Source organism: Rattus norvegicus, chromosome 1, assembly GCF_021556685.1.
Source record: "Rattus norvegicus strain SHRSP/BbbUtx chromosome 1, alternate assembly SHRSP_T2T, whole genome shotgun sequence".
Taxonomy (NCBI): Eukaryota; Metazoa; Chordata; class Mammalia; order Rodentia; family Muridae; genus Rattus; species Rattus norvegicus.
Genome location: NC_141534.1, coordinates 46,020,565 through 46,045,748, shown reverse-complemented (window position 1 = coordinate 46,045,748; position 25,184 = coordinate 46,020,565). Strand labels below are relative to the sequence as shown.

General features: G+C 44.7%; 1 protein-coding gene across 4 annotated transcripts in view; it reads right to left on the bottom strand.

Moving 5' to 3' along the window:
- The window catches only part of Tiam2 (TIAM Rac1 associated GEF 2), a 201,317-nt gene that overhangs the window by 87,996 nt on the left and 88,137 nt on the right, over window positions 1–25,184 (bottom strand). For all 4 annotated transcript variants that reach the window (NM_001427474.1, XM_087653111.1, NM_001427473.1 and 1 more), the window contains 5 exons: window positions 18,575–18,690; window positions 15,981–17,183; window positions 9,331–9,766; window positions 1,708–1,880; window positions 6–230 (listed from right to left, as the gene is read on the bottom strand). In NM_001427474.1, coding sequence (NP_001414403.1) covers window positions 6–230; window positions 1,708–1,880; window positions 9,331–9,766; window positions 15,981–17,177 — 2,031 coding nt within the window. In that variant the 5' untranslated portion in view covers window positions 17,178–17,183; window positions 18,575–18,690. The remainder of the gene's footprint in view (window positions 1–5; window positions 231–1,707; window positions 1,881–9,330; window positions 9,767–15,980; window positions 17,184–18,574; window positions 18,691–25,184) is intronic.

Below are 25,184 nucleotides of genomic sequence, written 5' to 3'. Positions count from 1 at the left end.
GGTACCTGGTTTTCGATGGCCTTCCTGTTCTTGGGGTCGCTCACCACAGACAGCTGCAGCTCTGCCATCTTCTTCATCTTGCTGTCCATGTCTATCTTCTGAAGCAGGCCTCTGGTCTGGCTCTTCAGCAGCCGCACCGTGTCTTCTTTCCCATGCTTCTTTGCAAAGAGGGATGCGCACGCCGAGTGTATGGCAGTGATCCAGTTTTCCAGATCCGTCTGGCTAGTGGCCTAAACATGGGATGGGGGAACTGTTTGAGATTATTTGAACTGAAAAGTTCTCTCCAAAGTGGAAGAGTAAGTGTTGATGTGTCAAACCCAAGGGGTCTCTTCACAAAAGCAAAAAACAAAAAACAAAATAAAAATGTTAAATTTCCCAAATGTAAACACCCAGCTCAGGTTCAAGCGTCTATGCTGGCTGGTTCTAACTTCTAGCTTGGTACAGCCTAGGATCTCCCAGCACAGCTCTCTGTGAGGCACTGTGTAGGTTAATATGGCCTGTGGGCATGTCTATGAGACAGTCTTGACTGCTTTGATATGAAAAGGCCAGGCTGAAAGTGGGAGCTCCATTCCCTGGCTTTGTGTCGTGGACTGTTTAAGAGCAGAGAAAGAGAGCTGAACACTAACTGCGTGTGCATTTGTTTCTTTCTTGGCCCTAGACTGTGACTATGATATGATTAGCCATCTTAACCCCTCCCCCCAATACTGCAACTTCCCCACAGTGATGGATTGTGACATAGAATCATGAACTAAAGAAAATAAATCTTTTTTAGGTTGATTTTTGTCTGGGTGTTTCATCTCAGAAAAGTAAAGTGGAAACCTCAGTGTGGCCATCAGAAAGACAAGGAACAAAAACAGCCCACAGTTAGTGACCGAAAACAAGGGTCTATCCACTCACAGTGACACTATGTCATACATATTATAGTCATGCTAAAAAGCAATCCTGTGCACACTTTTGGTTGTTGTCTAGTCTTTCAACATACAGTCTCTCTGAATAGATGAGGCTATGCTGGAGCTCACTATGTAGCCTAGGAGAATCTTAACCTCACGGTCACTCTCCTGCCTCAGCCTCCCAAGGTCTAGGATTACCAGTGTGAGTTACCCCATGCTTGGCTTTTGTGTACCCTTCAAAGTCCAAAGTGTCAGGAAGACCCAGGCCTGAGCAATGGTGGCAAAAGTCAATGAGTCTGCGGGACTCAACCCCATGCTAGGCATCTCTACTGAATTCCTGGACATCCTCATGGCAGACATCCTGGGAATTGCTGTCCAAAGGCAGCTGCCCAGGAGGCTCTAGTGACCTGGAAAGCTTCTTTGACATTAACTAGGGATACCCAGGAACAGCTGAAGCTTCCCTGGCCATAGACTTTTTTTTTTAAACAGATCTCTGTTCTGGAACTCCCAGACATTACTCTAAGTCATGTGTCACCCAGAGCACAGATCACAATGTTTTCTTTGTCCTGGCATGGCATGGATATGAAAGGCAGTAGCCTTAGACTTCACAAGCACCGGACAAATGCCTGTTATAGAAATGGCCATGATCCTGGCACTGGTGGGTATGAGAAGCTACAGTCTCCTGCCCACACCCTAATCCCAAAGCTTAATGGAGCATTGGCTGGTCAATGTTTTTGTGCTTAATTCTGTTCAGTCTCATCTTAGTCATTCAGGCACTATCACCTCACCCCTCCAATCTGCAGAGCAGCAGTGGTACCTGGAAAAGGTAGACATCTCCATAGGAGTTACTCAGGCAGAACACGTGCTCCTTCTTGGGATGCTCTGGGACAGACTGCACAATGCTGTCCTCTGCAAAGAGGGCACACCGTGGGGCGCTATTCTGGTCTGTGGAATTCTTTCCGTAGGTCTCATAAAACATCAGAGTACAGCCTAGAAAAGACAAAAGCAGAATGATGTCCCTGCCACACGACCAGAGAGTGTAGAAAAGGTGTGACAGATAAATGACACAATACCAAAATGTCCCCAGACGTCTGCAAGAGTCTAGTATTTAAACAAGGAAACCCTGGCATGTACAACATGCCTAGCTAAAATCTCAGGAGCAGAACCAAAACTAGATAATGTGATCAGCATGGTTTCACTGATCAATAACAATTCAGTGTACTGACTCCCCGGGTCCTCTCTCCACACAGCAGTCCTACAAGATTGTCAAAGTGACATACTCCCATCTACCAATGAGAAATCGAGGGTGGATCACGTGTGTCATCTCCAGGCGAGATGACAGTGGAGCACACATTTGAACCTCGGACCTTGAACCTCAGCATCCTCCACTTCAAGAAAGTGACTGTGCTCTCACGAGTGTGTTTAGTAAATGTGCTAGGCTGAAAATAGCCCCATGTGTGCTAGCTACGCTTGCACTTTGTGGTCCAGGAAACTGGAAATATCTACTGAACTTGGCCACTGATAAGAAAATATCAAGTGGACCCTTCAGACGTATACCGAATGACGTCACATATCTCACAAGCTAGAAAGTTAACTATGACTCGATTCTAAGCATTACTCTAAAAATGTCAGTACCTGTGATTTTAATGTTTTATTCTCCTTGGTAGGATAATAAAGAATTACAGGTCAAAGAGTCAGCCTCAGTTTTATAACGAGACATAAATATTAAGCCAACCATTGCTTCTAGGAAGCACAGGAGTATGTTTTCTAGTATAAGGCTACTTCAATCCAAGAAAAGTGTGTGTGTGCATGCATTCACATATGACACTTGCATGGGAAGGTCAGAGGTCAACTTTGTGTCTTAAGGCACTCCCCACATTGCTCACTGACTCAGGCTTCCTCAGTTTTTTACTTCATTTATTTGGCTGGTCTAGAGTGTCAGAGTATCTCTTTATCTATTTTACTGGGTTCTTGGATGTCTAGTCCTGTTGATCAGGCACATAGTTCCTTGGGGCAAGTCCAACCTCTGCCATCAGAACATCCAGCAGTTCAGTAAGCAGTAGTAATAAACGCAGCAGTGGGGCAGTAACGGGAGCAGCCACGGCCAGACCTCATGGGCCTCTCCCATTTATACCTGCACAAGAGTTCTCAGAATGAAACTAACTGCAGCTGACGAAGATCATGCCCCTCCCAGAGCACACACGAGGCAAATAGTCTGCTGCTGTGAACAACCTGAAGCAGCCTGTTACCCAACGTCTGGGATTAAATAAAAAACCCAAAATCTTATTACACTATATTTTACTACACACTACAGAAGACTATACACTACACACTACACTACATACTAAACTATACACTACACTATACTACATACTAATTACACACTACACTACACTACATACTAGATTACACACTATACTACACTACATATTAAACTACACATTACACTATACTACATAATAAACTACACATTACACTATACTACACACTACACTACATACTAAACTACACACTACACTACATACTAAACTACACGCTACACTACACTATACTACACACTACACTACATACTCAACTACACACTACACTATACTACACACTACACTACATACTAAACTACACACTACACTATACTACACACTACACTACACTATACTACACACTACACTACATACTAAACTACATGCTACACTACACTATACTACACACTACACTACATACTAAACTACACGCTACACTACACACTACACTACACTATACTACACTACACTATACTAAACTACATACTAATTACACACTGCACTACATACTAATTACACACTACACTATACTACACACTACACTACATACTAATTACACACTACACTATACTACATAATAAACTACACACTACACTATACTACACACTACACTACATACTCAACTACACACTACACTACACTATACTACACACTACACTACATACTAAACTACACGCTACACTACACACTACACTACACTATACTACACTACACTATACTAAACTACATACTAATTACACACTGCACTACATACTAATTACACACTACACTATACTACACACTACACTACACACTACACTATACTACACACTACACTACATACTAAACTACACGCTACACTACACTATACTACACACTACACTACATACTCAACTACACACTACACTACACTATACTACACACTATACTACATACTAAACTACACGCTACACTACACACTACACTACACTATACTACACTACACTATACTAAACTACATACTAATTACACACTGCACTACATACTAATTACACACTACACTATACTACACACTACACTACACACTACACTATACTACACACTACACTACATACTAATTACACACTACACTATACTACATAATAAACTACACACTACACTATACTACACACTACACTACACTACATACTAAACTACACACTACACTACACTATACTAAACTACATACTAATTACACACTGCACTACATACTAATTACACACTACACTATACTACATAATAAACTACACACTACACTATACTACACACTACACTACACTACATACTAAACTACACACTACACTACACTATACTACACACTACACTACATACTAAACTACACGCTACACTACACTATACTACACTATACTACACTACACTATACTAAACTATATACTAATTACACACTGCACTACATACTAATTACACACTACACTATACTACACACTACACTACACACTACACTATACTACACACTACACTACATACTAATTACACACTACACTATACTACATAATAAACTACACACTACACTATACTACATACTACACTACACTACATACTAAACTACACACTACACTACACTATACTAAACTACATACTAATTACACACTGCACTACATACTAATTACACACTACACTACACTACATACTAGATTACACACTATACTACACTACATATTAAACTACACATTACACTATACTACATAATAAACTACACATTACACTATACTACACACTACACTACATACTAAACTACACACTACACTACATACTAAACTACACACTACACTACACTATACTACACACTACACTACATACTAAACTACAGGCTACACTACACACTACACTACACTATACTACACTACACTATACTAAACTACATACTAATTACACACTGCACTACATACTAATTACACACTACACTATACTACACACTACACTACATACTAATTACACACTACACTATACTACATAATAAACTACACACTACACTATACTACACACTACACTACACTACATACTAAACTACACACTACACTACACTACACTATACTACACCCCACAACACTCCACTGGGATTTCAGGCATACAACTGCATCTTTTTTTATAAAATATGAGTGTTAAGGATCAAACTCAGGTCCTCTCACTATTATAGCAAGGTTTCACTGAGCCATCCCCCTAGCCCCAGTGAAATAATTCAAGCATTATTTTATACACCAAGCACCGACACTGAAATATTGATGACATGGTCCTTGTGGATGTGTACCCTTCCCGTCAACAGTGGGGAGTCCCAGCCCATCTTCTGCAGCACAGAGTGGGCAGGGCCCACCACTGAGCTCTTTCTGTCCCCGTTCAAGTTCAGGTGTTTTAGAGATGATCTCCTAAGTTGAGTGTGTGCTTGCTAGCGGGTGGTGTGTGATTTGTCTGGTATGCACAAGGCCTACCTTGTCTATCTCCACTCACACAAGAGCTCACATGTGCATGCACACACTCATAGCATGTTCCTCTTGCCATGGTCACTGCTTTCTTAAGCCTCGACATGAACCAGCAATGTAGCAGAGAGCCGGGGAAGGTCTGCCCAAGTGTGGTCTTCCAGACAGGCACTTTATCCCCGCCATACCATTTCACCACCTGGAGAGTGATGAGCAGTCTCTCCTCCACACAAATAAAGCTGTGTCCGAACTAGGAAGGCAGACATAATCAAATCCCAAAGGCAAGAAGAGACAGAAAAGGTTTATAGTCAGAACTGCTGGTCTAAACCAGACTCTCTTCCCAGGCAAGAGAAAGCAAGCCCAGCCCTTTCTTTTGAGAAAAGCCCATCTGACTTTATATATGCAAAACACCATGATCTGAGGCTCAGTATAAAAGGGGACAGAGCCACATGCCAGCTGTACCCAAGACCAAATTCTTCCCGTGGGTTCATCTTTCCTTTCCAGTTTACCTGATGTTGGATCCCAGCAGTCATGATTTGAATCAATTTATCTAAAGAAAATGAATCCAGAGCCTGAGCAAAGACCAAAAGAGGTCACCAAACATCTCAACTCCAGAAATGTGCTGTGGGGACATTTCAATTTAAAACTGGTCCAAGATGCACCATCATAGGCTGTGCCGGAGTCAACCTCATCCCAGTTGTACTGATTTGTAACTTAAAGGGGTTCTGTACCTTGAAGATGGCCCTGCAGTTGACTGACAGGAGCCAACTCATATCCAGGAAACTTTCCTCACTCAACTCACCCCTGCATTGCAGCCATCAGCCCTACCCAGGCCTAGCGGCTTCTAGTGGGTTTAAGCAGACATCCTCTGGCCATAGTAGCACAAAGGAAAAGACACCTGACCAGCAGCGGAAGAAGAAGAATAAAACAGGAAGTCACAGAAATCCCACAGCGGAAGACAGACAATTAGTCCAGGCCTCCCCTCAAATTCACTGTTCTTCGGTATCCTCAGTTCACACCATCCCTCCACTCCCTGTAGGGAGGTCAAACTTGGGGCAAAGCTCGTAGCATCCGAAACCCATCCTGATGAGCTCTTACCCTGCCAACACATGAAGGACTGTGCATTTTGAGAACCATCGTGGTAACTGTGACAACTCTTCAGCCTAGGGTGTCCCTGTGAACTACATGAGAATCCACCCACTGGAAAAGGCAAATGGCTCCTTTTAAATGCTCCTCTACCTTCCAAACCTGAATCTTTGTCTGCTCAGCACTGCAGACATCAGTGACATCAGATGGTTCGGCCATTCCCTCTCTACAGAAAACCATTTCCAATGTACCCACATGATTGCTTCAAGAATAATTTCCAAACGCTACTTAAATGTGTATGTGTATACACATCTCTTGGTTTTCAAATGAGACTAACCCAAATACATTAGTTCCGACATTATAACTTACACTCTTGAAGCCAAGAAAGTTGACCTTAACACAGTGAATCCCCAGAGGGCAGAGGTGGAGGCACGAAGGCTATGGCAGGTCGCCAAGGCTGTGGACTGGATTGGATGCCTGCTCCGCAGGGGGCATTCCACGCCTGGTACTATAGACCTGTTATATTTCCCTAGGAAGTCTGCCACACAGCACCAGGGGGAAAGATGGGGACTGCCACCTTTGAAGACATGTTTACTTTTACTTCCACCCTGTCACCCTGGAAACATGTTCCCCATGGCCTACAAATCAAACCCTTAAACCTTTTCCACTTACAAAATGTTTCCACACAATTTCATAACCCATTTAGAGGCTGTGAGGCTTTATGTCTTATCCCTTCAAACTTTTTACTGGATCCGATCCTCTAGTCCAACTTTTTAAATCTCCTCCCTGCTTTCCCAGGACATTAACAACTGGGTCAGATCTACACTTTCCTCAGCCAATCATGAACCATAGGATCCTAACCTATAATGGGACGCTATTGGGGCCTGGGGCTTACACACAGCACACATGGTCCACTGGGGAAACTTACTAGAGGACCTTATAGGCGATTAAGTAAATGAGGCCTACTCACCAAGGTTGGGGAAGGGATTCAGAAAGTACCAGACAGAAAGCAAAGCTAAGAAAGGGCACTGTGAGGGAGGCACGCTAGGCAGTTCACACCTACTGCGAACATGTGTGATTCTTGTGTCTGTTCCCTTCCTTGATGGAAGAGCAGGTGGGAACATCTGATGGTGACTTCTGAAACATCCTGTTCAGTGTCTCTGACAATCACAGGTGGCCTCTGCAGGGCCTGAGGTTGTACCTTCTGTCTGCACCTGCATAGATCAGGGCCGTGCTCACAGAGGCATCTCGCTGCCTCGCAAGATGACGTTCTTCCAGCCTGCACATCCACAATGAGCAAAGCAATCATGACTGTTAATTGGCTATGCTTGTGCGAAGCATTCTTCCCTTAACAAGACAAACAACTATTTCTGGTCTAAGAAAGGAACATGGGGAAGGAGGGACTATTAGAGAGATGGAGTGAGGTCACACTAAGAGCATAGCACAGTCTCTTGGCATCTGCTTAGCATGTCCAAGGCCCTGGGTCCAATGCCCAACATCAAACAAGTGAGTAAAGAAGCAGTTATACAGTGGTGGTAACAAGTAGACTTCCAGAGTCAATAAATGGGGTGGTGCGAGTCTAGTCTTCTAGGTAACACTCTGTCTAGGAAGAGCACTGCTTTCCAGGTCTGAGCATGAACAGAATGGAAAATACAATTAAATGAACTATATGGGGTAGTTATTTAGGGTTTTGTTTTATTCTAGATGCACCCAAAGTATCAGAGAATGGAATAGAAATACACATAGAAAATTCTGTAACTTAAGAAGTATTATTTCATTAGAGAAAGAATCGAAGGAGCTGAAGGGCTTTGCAACCCCATAAGAACAACAATACCAACCAACCAGATCTAGATCTCCCAGAGACTAAACCACTACTCAAAGACTATACATGGACTGACCCATGGCTCCAGCTGCATATGTAGCAGAGGACAGCCTTCTTGGGCACCAAAGGGAGGAAAAGCCCTTGGTCCTGCCAAGGCTGGACCCCACAGTGTAGGGAATGTCAGGGTGGCGAGGCAGGAAGGGGTGGGTGGGTGGGGGAAAAGGGATAACATTTGAAATGTAAACAAAAAATATCCAATTAAAAAAAGTATTATTTCTTAGACTTAATAACACATATTAAATAGATTTGTTAAGATTTTCTGTAGAGTTGTGAGACAATAGATCCCAATCCTTCAAGTTAGCACTGGGAAAATGGCTCCATTCATAAAGTTCTTGCCTTGCAAGCATAAACCTTTAATCCCCATTTGGCTGGGGGATTCCTATCCTGCATCTGATCCCCAAAATCTACATTAAAATAAACAAAAAATCATTAGGCATAGTAATGGTCTTTATAATCCCAGCGCTGGGAAAGTGGAGACGGTGGGATATTGGGGCTCACTAGCCAGTTGGTTTAGCCACATCGGAGAATTCTCAACCAGTCAGATACAACATCTCAAATGGTAACCCTAACACACACCTGAGGCTGTCCTCTGGAGTCTGCATGCATATGTACACATATGTACATGTACACACATGCTTGGACACACAATACTCACTTATCAATGCTGACCCTACCAGCACTTCCTGGTGACAGGAGAGCTGGAGAAAGGACAAGCCTTCAGCAAGCTGTGACCCACATACCTTTCAGGGTCACCCAGTACTGTTTCCACTTCCTCCGAGCCACCAGCTCCAGTTTCCTCTCCTTCTGCAAGGTGACAAGGGGTTTGAAGAAGAGCCACCCAGCTTTTCGGACCACCCCCTGCTCCTTCTCAAAGAGCAGATCCAGCTGCTCCAGCGAGCTGAGGGACTCGCTGCTGGACTCCACAGTCTCTGTGGACGTTTCCGCGTTCTCCATGTTGGTCCTGCTCATTTCCAGCTCTCGCATGAAATTCTCGTAGATGTTCTGTTGGAGGGGATCGCTGCCGATTGCGTGAGTGGATTCGCTTCTGTGAGGCAGGGTCTGAGCTGAGCCCCCTGACCACAGTAAGGCAGATGTCTGCGTGGGCCCCTGCACATCTGCATTCAGTCCATCCGAGTGGCTATCGAAGTACTCACTGCCCTCCGTGGATCTGGGTTCCTGGACACAACACAAATTACCAACCAGTCATCAATCACGGGCTATGCTACCCACGGTAACTTCCCTCTGTGGAGCCTCGGCGTAATGTGGCTACATCTAGTAATGGTGTTGTAAACAGCCTTGCGACCACAGCTCAACTTGGATCGCCAAAGAGAAAGAATTTTAGGAAGAGTATTACCTAATCTCACATACACCGGTAATATTAAATATGAAGAGGTAAATAAGAAGCCCTTGACTATCCAAACACGGCCTGGGTGTTAACACAAGACCAATTAGCTAGTATATTCAAAGCACACTAGTGTTTTAAGTAACATAGCTGGAACACTAGCTATGAATCCGTTTCCTTCTAGGAACAGGCTTGTGATCTTGTCCATTTTTCTCCTAAATCATGTGAAATCACTGACTTAGAAAATAGCCATTTTGGGGGTGAGGAAGCTAGGACTTGCATTCTCAGACTTGAGCCCTACAGAGCTTCCTTCTATCTCAAATGAGGTCTTCTGGCCAACTGCCCGGACTTCTGTACATAATGATCTCCACCACCCTGATTTCCCACTCGGTACAGTAAAAGCCAAACTTCAAGGACTCATAACCCACTAGTGGTACCGCCTATGAACTGTAGGCTGGCTTTTTAAAAAAACCTTTATTTCATTTGGGAATTTATCTTATGAGAAAAGCAATCTCTTTTGTTCATATCTTTTTATTTGAGTACCTGTTTTAGTCTAGATACCAAGGGACACCTAAGAAGTGGTCTGTAACCTCGACATTGGTTACAATACAAAGTCAAACATAAGCCACTCTAAATAAACTCTCATAACTGCTACCTCCTGCTAAACCTAGGGGCACAGAGCATGCAGCCATCAGATTACAGAGCTGGGTTGCAAACAGGACAATTGCCTTAAAGCCTTCCCCGGAGAGCGGCTAAAGTGGAATAGGTACAGCTGGCAATGGCGGCTTCCACTTGTAACCCAGCATTTTGGGAGGATGAGGCAGGAGGAATGGCATGAGTTCCAGGACAGCCTGGGCTACACAGCAAGATCCCACCTCAAGTTAACTTAATAACTAAGAGCAATAAATTCATTATCAGTGCAAAAACACTAGCATCCCAAATACCCAGCTCGGATTACAGTAGCTGAGGCGAAAGGAGAAGAGCAGTTGAGTAGACTCAGCTGTTGGTAGGATTCCGGGATTTCCTTAATGTCAAAATTAAAGGGAGGAGAGAAACTGGGTCAGGAGCCTTTGCGGTGGGCCTCTATCTTGAACACTCCACCTAGTGGAGATATTGTCCTTTGGAAATTTCATTTTTAAAAAATCACATCACGTTTACTGATGCTCTTTTATAGAAAAATCGTCACCAGGCAACTGAAGTGTGTTTTCCAAGGCCCAGGAGCTCAAAACAGAGCCCAGAACAGAAACCACTCTTATTAACAACGATGGCCACTGACACCTCCGCCTCAGAGTGAATCAAACAGCTGCTATGAGTCACTCAGGAAATTCAGAATGCTTCTCTTAACTGTCACTTTGTTGAGACTTTCTCCTTTAGCTGCATTAATGCTACTGCAGCTTTGACTGTGGATCTCTGACTCACTGGCCCCAGACACTGGGAGAATCTTTTTTCTTGCAAGAACCTCAACAGGGTGTTTCAAAACCAGCAAATCTGGCAGAGAGCCGGACTCAAGTTTCATGTGACCAATAAACACTGCCGTCGTCAAGTCTCCTAAGAGAAGACACTTCGTGTGGCAAGGCAATTAAAGGTCCAGCAATAGCAAAGCAAGACTGTTCCCCCTTGAGAGAGGAACAGATAGCACATGTGGGCATTTATCACTAATTCCCAGGGCTCCAGGCAATACTGAAAATTTTCCACTTAGAATCCTAATTGCCAATGATAGAACCTCAGCCTAAGAAGACATTTTTTTGAAAACTAGAATGTCTTTAAATGTGTCCAGACACAATTCCTAATAACTGCTATATGTGTGTGAGACCGAAGAGCTGATCATGTGTGTGTGTGTGTGTGTGTGTGTGTGTGTGTGCGCGCGCACAGAGCTTATGATTCCCAGTCCTACTCAATCATCACTGTTGTTATTAAATCTCAGATATTAATATTAGATATCAATTGTTAATAATATCAGAATATTGGCCATACCCGTGGGGAAAGAGCACACCAAACCAACGTCAACATGGTTCCACGTGGTGAGATTTTAATAGGGGAAGGAGACAAAGGAAAGGGGTGAGAGAGAGGAGAGGAAAGAGAACTAGCGGGCAGGGAGTCTGCCTTTTATTTGGAATGTGACCTAAAGGTTCCCAGGTGGAGGTGTGACTTGAGCCAAAAGGTCTTCTGGGAATGTATAGTCATTGCCATGGCAACAGTGACCAAATGGTGTCACAGCTAAAGGCAACTCCTGATACCAACAATCACCATAGGCAGTAACTGATGAAACTTGACGACCAGACCAGGGCACAAACAACCAAAGTAAGGGGAAGGGGGTTTGATTACATCAGTTTGCAGAGAAGCAAACGCTGTGTGACCCATCTCGTTTACTCGAGAAGCCAGAATGATCTGACACAGAGAGACTGAGGGTAAGAAAGAGGCTGCATGGAGGCTGGGAAATGAGAGATAGGTGGGCAGGAAAGGGTGCAAAGGTCTGGCTACAGCAGCCAAGCAGGTTCTAGAGACCTCCTGTACGGGATGACGACTAGGCAGTAGATTGTGAACAGTCTCGCAATAAAATAGAGCCAACCCGGCCACTGTGTCTAGTGGGGAGTGTGTTAACTAGGTTGTTTACGGTCATCATTCTGCATTTGTATGTCAGGGTCTCAGGTTATACACATTACGTATACTCAATTGCTTATCAGTTATAACCAAAGAAAGCTGAACAAAGAGGAAACAACTGATGCCCAACCCCTTACAGGAACCCCCATCTCCTCATGTGTTAGGAAGAGGACTGATCTCCCAGCCGAGACAATGTCACTTTAGAATAGAAGTGAGCATTTACAACTAAAGGGTGTCAGAAACTGAGTCTTTGTGTCCTAAATACTCTGTAACAAACCACAGTAGTCCTCAGCGATACTATGAAACATTTCTGGCACTTGGTGGGATCATTCCCTCACCCCTCCTTGGAGTCAGGCCTGGACTTATCCTTTGCCATACTTGGTAAATGTAAGTTAAACATGTCAGTTCTGAGAGGAAGCTTTCAAAGCCAACACCCAATTTTCTTTTCTGTCTACTGCAGGAGCTTACAATGTTGTTCATCACAGCTGTCCTGTCAGCCGAGGATCCCACAGAATACCACAGACACTAGCTACCTGCTGACTACGATGAACACGAATCACAATTAGGGAAACAAACACTGGTCACCCTAAGTCATGGGGATGGGCCCAGGGGACATTGTTACCTCAGCCAAGCCTATCCTAACCTATCAAAGAACACAATGCTGAGCCAAGGCAGGGCGAGGGTCTTTGTCAGCTGAAATCAATACGTGGTGTTTACCACGCCCTCGTACATGTTTCTGTCTCCTGGCATGGGATCTGTTTTCATCTGTCTGGTTGTTAGGTTCACACACATGAGGGTAGGCTTAAAGGTCTGTATCGCAGGGGCTGTTCTTTTTCTGTCATCTTTTAAAGGCAAAACAAATGCCTATCAATCACGCAAAGCTTTCTGAGTCTTCTCTCTGCTGTCTGGTGGCATGCAGCTTACATGGCTGAGAGACAGTAGCTGTTGTTTCAATGCCTTCTCAGAGCACACTACCAGATTCCTCCTCAGCAGGGATCGCCTGTGTGAGTGCGTGCGTGCGTGATATTGTGGATTGAGCCTTGGGCTTCAGGCATGTGGGCATATGCACTGTTATACTGAGCCATGTCCACAAACATCTTTTTATTTATTTGTTTTTTTTTTCGAGACAGAGTCTCACTAAGTTGTCCAGGCTAGCTTTGAACTCACTCCACAGGCCAAGAAGGCCTTAATTTTCCTGCCTCAGCCTCCCTCAGAGTTGGGATGACCAGTCCTGAACATTGGGTTGCGCCTATATTTGCCTTATCCTAATCTTTTCAGTGAAAGGGAAAGAAATGTCTGGGGCATTAGGACTAGAGTATTCATCGCTCCCCCCAATCAATCTTGTTCATATTTATAAATAATCAATTATGGGGGGATCCACAGGCAAAACTTTCAAAAGGCTGTCCTAATTAGTCACTTTAAAAATAAAAGTCTAAACATGTTATCATACTATTCAAAGATAATTAATAGTAGTCAATAATTTCTTGGCATTCATTAGTCTGAGGTTTTACAGATGCAGCCCCCAATCTGCTTCTCTACTAATTGATGTCCCCAGGGAGACCTCAACTCCTTGATTCTGCAGCTTCCTCTTCTCTAAAAGTTGGGGGCATGGGGAGGGAGTCCTTTCTAGCATTAAAATTCTCTTTTTTAAAATTCTGGTTGTTTTGCTCATAACTCCACAGGGCACACAATATCTCAGAGGTAAGTTTGTCCATGGCACAGAACTAAAGGAGGTTCAGTCTCCCTGTGAAGGTTGGACACCCAGTGCCTGATGTACATACCACGGTAAGAGGTCTGCTTTGGACCAGTGAAATAGGCCTTGAATGTGTTTAGTGACTAGGATCTCGGTCTGTTGAGTCAGGCCACAGAACACAGATGAAGAGATATGCTCCCAACAAAGAGAAGGTGGTACTCTACGATGGTGTGCGTGAGGAGGCATGGTGGTCAGCAGCTGGACATAACCACCTCTGTAATACTGGGAGCCAAAGGGGCAGCAGGCGCTGAACAGAACATTAATGCTCAAGCACAGAGAGGCTGAAAGACCAAGGCAACTTCACTCTTGGCGGTGACTGGGCTTAAGGGGCCATAACTCTAGAGCAAGCTAATTACTGCCCTGAGGGAGATGAAGAAAGGGCCTGGAGACAGAGCAGTGGCCACCTGCTCTCCATTGCCCCTGGGGGAGAGGGTGGGGGAGAGGGTGGTGCCGGCAGACGAACAAGAAGGAAGTAACCAATGGTAAACTTTATAAACAGGAAGTGAGTACTGGGACAGGTTGGTTTTTATTGTCACCTGCTCCTAGTGTCCCATGGTTTTCTTTATATTCACATAAATGTGTTTCTTGCAGGGTTTAGACAACATCCCCCTATAGACATATGGCCTAACCAGATTCCCTTCAACTCTACCGACTCACAGAGTAAAAAAAAAAAAGACCACATGGCTGGGATATATAGATTCCATCCCGGGTAACACACACACACACACACACACACACACACACACACACAAACACACACTAACACACACAAACACACACTAACACACTATGCACTCTCTCTCTCTCTCACTCACACACACACTATGTGCTCTCTCACTCTCTCTCACACACACACAGAGGTACATTTTCTGTGGCTTATGATTGGTTTGGTTTTTACAGTTTGTTTTTTAACAAACTGATTTAAATATAGAGTAATATCACTTTGGGAAGGCCTCCTTAACTGAAATTAATGACTGTCTCCCATCTGTCTTTGGACTCGATGACTAAGGTCTAGCAATGGCCTCCGGTTGCCTGTTCACTTGGACCTTCAGCCAGCTCTATGCTTCCAAAAACAGTTGGTGCAGCTTCAGACCCAGGCCTGTGGAGGACCAAGGCAATTTTAGCGCAGAACCTGGGTGCTACCGGCTCAAGGCAGTGCTGTCTTCTCTCGCCTCAGAGCCTATGCTGAAACCTTGACCCACATAGAGACAGTAATGGGGGTGCCTCAGAGTGGGGCTGGGTTTAGATGAGAGTCAGAGGCTAGAGTCCCAAGGTTCTGGTGTTCATATAAGAAGAGAGAGAGACTAGGGCTCTCTCCCTCCCTGCTGTGTAAGGATAGAAACTTCAACAGCCAGGAACAGGCCCTACTGAGTAGAACTCAGCACAGAGGCCCATAACTTTCCAACTTGCAAACTCTGAAGTGTCAGTCTACCTTTCAGCAGCCCCATCAGTAGTCATGTTCTGTTCCCCCTTACCCTTACCTCAACCCCAAACACAGACACGCTCAAGTTGGGGGCTAAGACTCAGAGTGGACGTCTGAAGCGAATGGGAAAGAAAAGTCCCACCAGGCAATGGCTGTTCTGGGTTTTCTGTTAATCTTTTCCTTCGTGGCCCACCCAAGGTTCTGGATAGCTTCAGACACAGATGGAAAAACTCTATGACCCCTCCCCCCACCTAAGCCAGGAAGTTCTCACCTGCAATTTCCTCTTCTTCCTGGAAAGGCTTCCTGTCCAGTCACTGAAGCGCCGCATTCTGGCTTTGAGGGTGTCTTTCTTAGCTGCATCCTCAGTTAAGGCTTTGGACTTGCGACACGGGAGAGTAAAGGAGCTGTACTGCATGGTGTCCCTGTGATCCACCCTGGAGGGCACATCCATGTCAGAAGCAAAGGAGACTCGGTTGTTCAGGCCGACTTGGGAGCTAATGTACTCGTTGGAAGAAAGGCAGGTGCCGGAAGGTGAGCGGCACCCCAGGTTGGCATCTTTGTACAGTTCCCGGAGAGAGGAGAGGGAAGAGCTTTGGTTGAAAGGCTTTTTGGTGTCACTGGGTGGGAAGCTGCTGGGGAGGCTGGGGTCTAGAGCACTGGGAGCCAGGAAGGTGCCGTCCACTTCACTCGCCTCCCCTGCGTTGCCCCAGGGGGAGTCATACCAGGAGGACTCCGAGCTCAGGGAGCTGCCTTTACTGGAGCGCAGGCAAGAGTCAGTGGGAGAAGGGCGCTGGCTGGCTGAGGAGCCTGCACCCGAAAGCCGCCTACTTTCCGGCACCGGGCAGGTTTCCGCTGCTAACGTAGGGGAGTATCTTAGCAGCTGTACAGGTTCACTGGGGTCCTCTGAGGGCCCTTTGTGGGGGTTGCCGCCATTGTGGAACTCAACTCTTAAACACCCATCTAGCTTCCCCAGTGTCTTGATGAGCACCCTGGGGCTCCTGCGGTCCTCACCTGGAGGAGTGGAGGCAATGCTGTCGTGTCTCCCATAGCAGGTGAGAAGGTGTCCATTGCAGTCCCTGGAGGTGATGTGGCTCTCCCCTGACTCGCGCCCAACATAGTGGAAGCCATTCTCGGGTAAGAAAGCACCATTGTTGCCCTGAAAATCATTTCCTGGGGCATTTGCTCTGTGCTTAGAGTAGGCAGTGCCCTTTGAGACTTTACACGTGGGTCCATTGAGTCTGGTGGCGTAAGGCTGGTGACTCTTAAAGTGAGAAAGGCAGCTCCTGGCTAGGGATCTGGACTTGTAGCCTGCTCCGCCGCTCCCGTGAGCCCAACCATGCAAGGACTTCTCATCTTTTGCATGAATGCTGCGTATCTTCAGAGAGCACGGCTTCTGCTTAGCACCAGTGACAGTATTGCTTTGATTCTTGGATCCTTGGAAGGTATATTGACTCTCGGAGTTCCCCATCTTAACCTAAACGGAGAACAGTTGTATCGATATGAGTCATGGTCCAAATTACACTGCAGTAAAACAGGCTTTACTAAATAATAATGACAATTAATGATAGCAAAATAATGTCTGCCATAATATTAAACAGGTGGAATGGAGAGTGCGGGACATTTCTTTCCACATGCCTGATGAGATTCAAAGCAACAGAAACAAGAGTTGAGTACTGAATTGTCCAAGGCAACCCTGGCCACACAGGCAACATCACAGGCTGTGTGCTAGGGACTTTAAGTCGTTACACCTCAGGAGGCAAAAAAGTATCAGCTAAAGGCAGAGACCTCCTTCAGACCCAGTGTTGGATACAGATCCTTGAAGAAAAATGAAGGAAAGTCTAGACACATGGATATGCCACCAGAAATGGATCATAGAAATTACATTTTTTATCACATAGGAATTAAAATTAAAGGCAATAACGCACATAATATTAGGGAATGGGCCTCAGGACCCCTTGGATTCCCAAACCCTCAAATACTCGAGTCTCTGAGTACAATCTTTGCACATCACCAATGTATACCCTCATGTGTTCTTTCCCCCTCGTGTGTTGTTTCCTCCTTGATCACACACATACAACACTTAAGAGTGAAAATGCTGTGGGGATAATGGTGTATTTTCCCACTGAATCACTTCTGGATAACTGGTTGTACACGTTCAGTAATGTTGTCATTTAAAAATGCATCAGTTGACAGCTAGGTGAATCTACAAGTGCAGAACCTTTGGTCCCAGAGGACTTATCTCGGTCTCTGCTCCCACAGGCCTAGCAATGGAACCTAGGTGCCATGCTTCATGAATAAGTTAAAGAAAAGTCCCGAAAGCCTGGGTCAGATTAAAAAGGCTGGAGGCAGAATTAAGGGATTTTCTGTGGGAGAGAAAAACATTTTTTAAAAGGTTATATCCAGACCTTGTCTAAGACTTGTAGACTCATTCTAGAATGCAGTGAGAGGAACATGCAAATTCATACCAGTTAGAATGTGAGCCACAGAACAAGGTATTGGCCTCTTTAAATTTCCTTTAAAGTTCCAGTTAGCTCACAGAGTTGATTAGGTAAGCAAAACGCAAATTAAAATATGCTCCAACCTGCCCCACACCCCTTTAATGTTGATCGGCACGGAATGATTATCAGACAACAGCATTTGGGCTTCCTGTCAGCTTGCAAGCATAGTTAGCAGGTTTTTTTCAATTCTTCATTCTTGCACATCGAAGCACATATACTCACAAAGCAGAAATCAAATGGAGGCTATCTGGTTGGTGACAGTTATCAGGCCCTTTAAAAACCCAGTCCCTGGAGTAAATGAGCCCTTTTTTATTACTCCGTGGGTCAGGTACTTTATGAGAGGCCCACGTATCTGAGCTGTCCTTACCTGCAGCCTGGCTTTCGCTGGGAGGGTGGTTAATGCTCAGCGGGTTTTACATGGTCTTGGGAACAAAGCAGGTATTTAACAAGTGTAGGTGTGCAGGGAAAGTCCATGAAGTGGCCCTGAAAAATAAAGTGAAAATGTCATCAAGTATTTTACACTCAACTTCCAATGAGGAAAAGCAAGAAGCAGAGCTGGAATGTGGGTGGCTCAGTCCGTAGACTACTTGTGCGTCTCCGACAAAGCCCGGGGTGTGGTGCTCAACATGGCTGAAAACCAGACACTTTAGTACATGGTTATAATGTAGCACTCGGGAGGTAAAGGCAAGAGGAGCAGAAGTTGAAGGTCATCGTTGGTACATAATAAGTTTGGGGTAGTGGGCCACATGTCTGGGCTACATCAGCCCCTATCTCTAAAATTTAAATAATCCGATAATTTAATATAGGTTATCTAGAAATAAAGTATTGGCGTTCAAAAATTACCTGTCAGTGTCAGTGCCTCGGTAAGCAAAGGTGCCTGCCGCCGTGCTTGATGGCCTGCGACAAATCCCCGGATGCTATGTGATGGAGAGAGCGGACCCCTACAAGTTGTTCACTGACCTCTACCTGCACACCATGGCCTGCAAGCTCCCACCTCATAAATAAAAGAATAAAAAACAACTTAATAACCTAAAACAAACAGTGTCAAGAGAGTAAACCAGCTGTCTGTGAACTTCTTGGCCGATCAAGACCGTTTGGAGATCTAAAGGAAGCCAAACTTGGACACGGGGAGTCTGCAGCCGACAAGATGTCAGCAGCAGGTGAAGACGTTCAAATGAGTCAGGCTCATCTGTCAACACTCCCAGGAAACAACTCTCAGGCTCTGCTGACAAGACACACGGTAGGGACGTGCCCTCCCCCCCACCTCCCTTGCAGGACAAGAGTAACTCATTGTTCTCTATTTGGCCCAGCAATAGAAACAAAAGGCCAAAGCAAAATCACAGTGGACAGTCCTTGGCTAACGTCGGTGAGTTACAGAGGCTGACCTCAGCCACCGGTTTGACTTTTCCTCAGGCACGAGTTGGTGGGGGTCAGAGGTCAACCTCGGGAGGACAAGGTGGCCTTTTCAGGAGAGGGGGTGGGGGGCTGGACTGGGGAATGCCACCTGGTGGCATTCTGCCCAACACCAACCCTTCATTTTTCACAGACATAAACGACAAAGAGACGAAGGGTCTGGAGTGACCTTTGCGGTTCTGTTTCTGGAGTCTATTTTGTAATTACAGTGAATCATGCCTAACAGGATTGACCACCTTCCCCATTTTTGGCTCAGCGACATTAAGTATCATCATACCGTTGGGAGGCTATTGTCGCCATCCATGTCTACAATCCTTTGATCCCTGCAGGACTGGAACTCTGTAGCCCATGGAGTAGTGAGGCCTTGGTCTTCATTCCCCAAGCCACTGGGTATCAGGACTCTCTACCTTCTGTCTCCATGAATGTGACACCTTCATGTATACCATAAAAAAGAGTCACAAAATACTGATCCATCTATGGCTTGCTTAGTCTGTCTACACAGCATAATGTCTTGAAGTTCCTCCTGGAGAGCACCTGTCAGAATCTCTTTCCTTGTTCAGAGTTCATGACGTTCCTCTGTGTGTGTGTGTGTGTGTGTGTGTGTGTGTGTGTGTGTGTGTCTGTGTCTGTGTCTGTGTCTGTGTGCATGTGTGTACTGTGTGTGTGGGTCTGTGTGCGTGTGTGTGTGTGTGTGTGTGTGAACATATACAGTCTTCTGATCTATTCACTTCCTGATAGACATTTAAGTTACTTCTCCCTCTTGACTAACAGGGATATTGATGCCGTGAATACTGGTGGGTAGGTATTACCTTCTCTCAGTCTGCCTCAGTATGTACCCAGAAATAAACCTGACTGACGAAGTGGTTCTAATCCTTTAAGGACCCAACTGCATTTCATACACATCATCTCCCATCCCCAACAACTCAATATCACAGCCCTCTGCTGCCCCCATGCCTGTAGGCAGAGCCCTGAAGCTGAGCCTCTCTTCATGTGCTGACCGACCCTTGCACATCCTCTCGGGAGGGTCCATGACTTACAAAGTCAAAGACAGGAAGTGACTGGCACTGGACCCAGATTCCTCTACTACAATCTAAGCCACATCTGCTTGGTTCTGTACATGCAAACACACTCTACACTGGGAGTGGGCTGGGGGAAAAGGCAAGGGCACAAGTCAGAAACTTAACTCCTTTGAATTCATTAAAACTAAGGTCAACATCTAATTAATGAGGCTGAAATGCAGCCTGCTGTGAGACCCCCACCTGCCTTACAGTGAGCCATTCCCTTATAAATACCGAAGAGGGCATGGTAATAGGAAGACAGAAGACAGGCCGCATCTGACACTTGAACACACACACGCCCTATCCTCTGAAGTTCACACCCTCTGCTGTTGCTTTGTTTCCTGGAGCACTTTGTGTGTCTAAACTGAGGGAGGTAAAAAGGGGACACAGAAGCTCCCAGCTGTTACCTCTTGGACCTTCCCAATCAGTGAAGGGAATGAGCCTCTGCATTCAATACTTTTGTCATTCCATGGTGACTCAAAGGAGAAGGGCTCCTGGGCCTCTATCTGGTGGCCCTTTTGATCCACCAGCACCACACAGGGTACTCCAGAAACACACACACACACACACACACACACACACACACACACACACTGTCAACGTGAGGCCAACTGTTAAAGATGCCTGGATACATAGAGGTAAGGGTTCAGAACTGCAGAAAGGGATACAAAGTAGAAATTCACAGGGCAGCAGCAGGCTGAGACTGGAAGGTATCTCACTGAGCAGGACAGAAGAACAAGGGGTGATGTAGTTAAGCTGCTATTTATCCAATAGGCACAGGGTCCTAGGTTCATTACCCTAGAACCCCATAATCCAGGTGTGGCAGTGTGCAACTGTAATCCCAGGAGGTCGAATTGGGGATATCACAAGCCCAGGACCATTCTCACCTACATAGCAGGTTGGGGGCCAGCCTAGACTACATGAGACCCTATCATCATGAGCCTTTGAGGCTCAAGAATGCTAACAAACTTTGCCATGAAGATTGCCTATAAAGACAGCAATTAAGGTATTTCAAATAAAAATGTTAAAATAGCAATGAACCTTGAGAAATGCCAGTTTAAACTTTGAATTTAAACTTTTTATCGGTATGGGAATCTCTTAAGTGAGGTAAGACAGATAGTTATAACCAACACATAAGCCCTAACTTTCCTGCGTCCTATGGCCACTAAGAATTCCTTTTTTTTTTTTTTAAGCAATGGTGTTTGTCTTATCAGCTTGTAATCCTACCCAAAGCACATTAGAAACCAACTTTTAATGTCATTTTCCAAGAGATGAGGTTCACGGGGCTGGAAAGACAAGACAGTGGTTAAGGAATTCTTTCCAGAACCTGGAGTTTTACTCCCAGCACATGTAACTGCCTGTAACTCCAGTTCCAGTAGATCCAACACCTCTGGCTTCTGCAGGTTCCTGCACACAGTGCACATAACCATGGGTGGGCACACGGGCATGTACGCACACTAAAATAATAAAAATCAATTCTTCTTAAAAAGGACCACTTAAGATTTCTTTGAATGACATTCTCCTGAGAAGTCTACATACATCCACAGTTACTTTCCCCCAAAATAGCTCTCAAATGTACCCTTAGCACAAACATATAAATCTACATTAAAGCTTTTTCTTTTAAAAGAATATTTCTTTATTATTGGATGTGCATGCCATGGTACACATATGCAAGTTGGAGAACGAAGTCTATTCTCTTGTTCTGTGGGTTCCAGGGATCAACCATGGGTGGCCTTACTTCTTATACTAAGTCATCCTGAAATACTTTTCTGCTGTGCAGACAAGAACCCCACCCACACTTGAGTAGAAGTCTGTGTACCAATAGTTATATTTCCCACTGCCTCTCCTGATGCCCAAGACGTTACTAATTAAAGGAAGGAAGGAGGGACAGATGGAGGGACAAAGGCAGGGAAAAGTGTAGGGAAGAATGAATAGAAGGAAGGAAGGAAAGAAGGAAGGAGAAAGAAAGGGCAAAAGAGAGAAAAGAAAAGCTTTTAATTTCAATGAGATGAGGTCTCAACTATCTCGGGCTAGCCTTGAATTCTACAAGGATGATCTTAAACCCTGGTCCTCCTGCCTCTACCTCCCAAAGGCTGGGATTACAGGAGTGCATCTGTAATGTACCACGCCCAGTGCTAAGACCAAACCCAGGCCTTTCAGCAGGCTAGGCAAGTATTCTACCAACTTAGTTCCATGTCCAGCCCTCATTTCTATTATTGTGATATTTGAGAAATATACCGGAAGACACTATCGTTCACTAGAACTTTGCCTAAAAGCCTGAACTGTGGACTCACAAGAAGCACTCTGGAAACACCTATGGGATGGATGAAGGCAGATCCTAGCTTAGAAGATTGATTTTGACACAGACCAAAAGCAAGATTTCTCCCTACAGGCTATGTTCAAAAGACAGACTCACAGACCCTCAGGGATGAGTCTTCTCTGCATAGGCCGGATAGCGAGCGCAGAAGGGCGGAGTAAAGGAAGCCCACAGCGGAACATAGGCTAATAGAGGCAAATGCACAACAGCTGTTCAGTGCACCTGGCCGGCGCCAGCTGTTCAACACACCTGGTCAAGTCCACCCACAGGAGAGAGAAAGAAAGAGCCTTAAAAAAACCGCAGCAGCAGCAAGAGCAAACTCAACATCTAGGAGACATTCCTTGACAGACAGGGTAGCCCCTGAGAGACACTATGTAACTATTGTCCCGATAACTTTGAAAAGACATTTCCTTATCACGCTTCAGCTATGTGTTTTGTGCAAAAGGAAGAGAATAAGTAAGTCAGTTTCAACAACCTCTGCCCCACAACTCCTTCACAAAGGCAATTTTTACAGTATTCGAGGTTTTTTTTTTAAACTATTTTGGTAGTAAAGAGACTGAAACCAAAATAATAAAACAATAAAATCCTGTAAACATATATATATATATATATATATATATATATGAAGACTAGTACTTGAAAATAGCAAAAATATCTATTAGATTAAATCACAATAGTACACATGGAGGTGTAAGCTGCGATAATACTCATTGGGTACTGATACACAGTGAGGCCTACAGTTCACATAGACTCTGTGAAATACAAAGACCATTAAAACAGTTTATATAACAAAGGATGGGTGCCACGCATAAAGGTTCACATAATAATCTTCATCTATTAGATAACAATAATATTCAGATTTTTAAAATTAGCCACAATCCCATGAATGTTCAAAAGAAATCCTTCTATTTCATATTGTTCCCGATCATAGGAATCTATCAGGCAGTGTTTGAAGCTAAAACCCAAACAAGAAGGGAAGGGGCTCTCTGTCTTCCAAATGATGATCAGTTACCATATTAAAAATGTCATCAAGGAGGGAGCATGGCAGTATCCAGGCAGACATGGTGCAGGGGGAGCTGAGAGTTCTACACCTTCATCTGAAGGCTGCTAGAAGACTGACTTTCAAGTAGCTAGGGTGAGGGTCTTAAGCCCACACCTACAGTGACACACCTACTCTAACAAGGCCATACCTTCTAATAGTGCCACTCCCTGGGCCAAGCATATACAAACCATCATACATAGGAAAATTTAAGATAGACCTAACCGTCATTTGCCTTCAGAATGAGGTACACTGATGGCTAAAATCTCTACTCTCAACGGAGTGCTCGACTTAGAACAGGAGACAAAACAAAGAAACAAAACAAAACTTGGACCATTGCATCTTGGGGCTGAGGTGGGCCCAGATGGAGAGGAGGAAGAAGTCAGTGGGTAGGCAGATGGGGCTGAGTTATTAGCTATAAGGAGGGCTGGAATTGAACGGTGGAGTGAGCAGAGCTAGGGGCGGAGCCACTGAGCAAAGGCAGATTTCTGGCTGAGTGAGACAGTAAAACCCGAGGTCTCCCACAAAGAGACACCAACAGACTCCATAGCTCCAAAGAGATTAGGAGGCTGAACTCGGCTCCCCACAGTCGTTGGTGAATCCCTCAGCCAGATAAGATAGAAGGTCACCATCACCAGCTACCATGAAGTCTGCTGATATCCTTCTATTTGGATCAGGCCCCAGAGATGATCCAGCCACCCAGAAGACAAGGATCAGAATTTGGCCTGGTTTGTGTCAGAGAACCTGAGTGAAGACTTACTTGTATCTGGTGTGGCATGTAAGACGTTGGGGGAAGGGACTTACCCCTTCTGGTTTTCATGTTCCCCATTTGCAAATTGCAAATAAAACTATCTGTCTATCTGTCACAGATGGAGAGTCAGGTATGGAAATGTATGTGAAAATACCTAAAAAATATGACTACCATCAGCTGTAAGCTACTAATTTTGTGTAGTGTGATATCAAATCTTTTGTCATCTGTCATTTCAGATCTGTTGTTGATTATGAGCCATTAATCCTTATCTCTGTTTACATGCAAATTTATAATTTTCTAAATTGTACTATTAGTATGTCTGATTTTTGTCAGACACCCCAAAAAAATCACAACATATAAAACATAATTTACAATGGGTATCAAATGCCCAAGAAAACA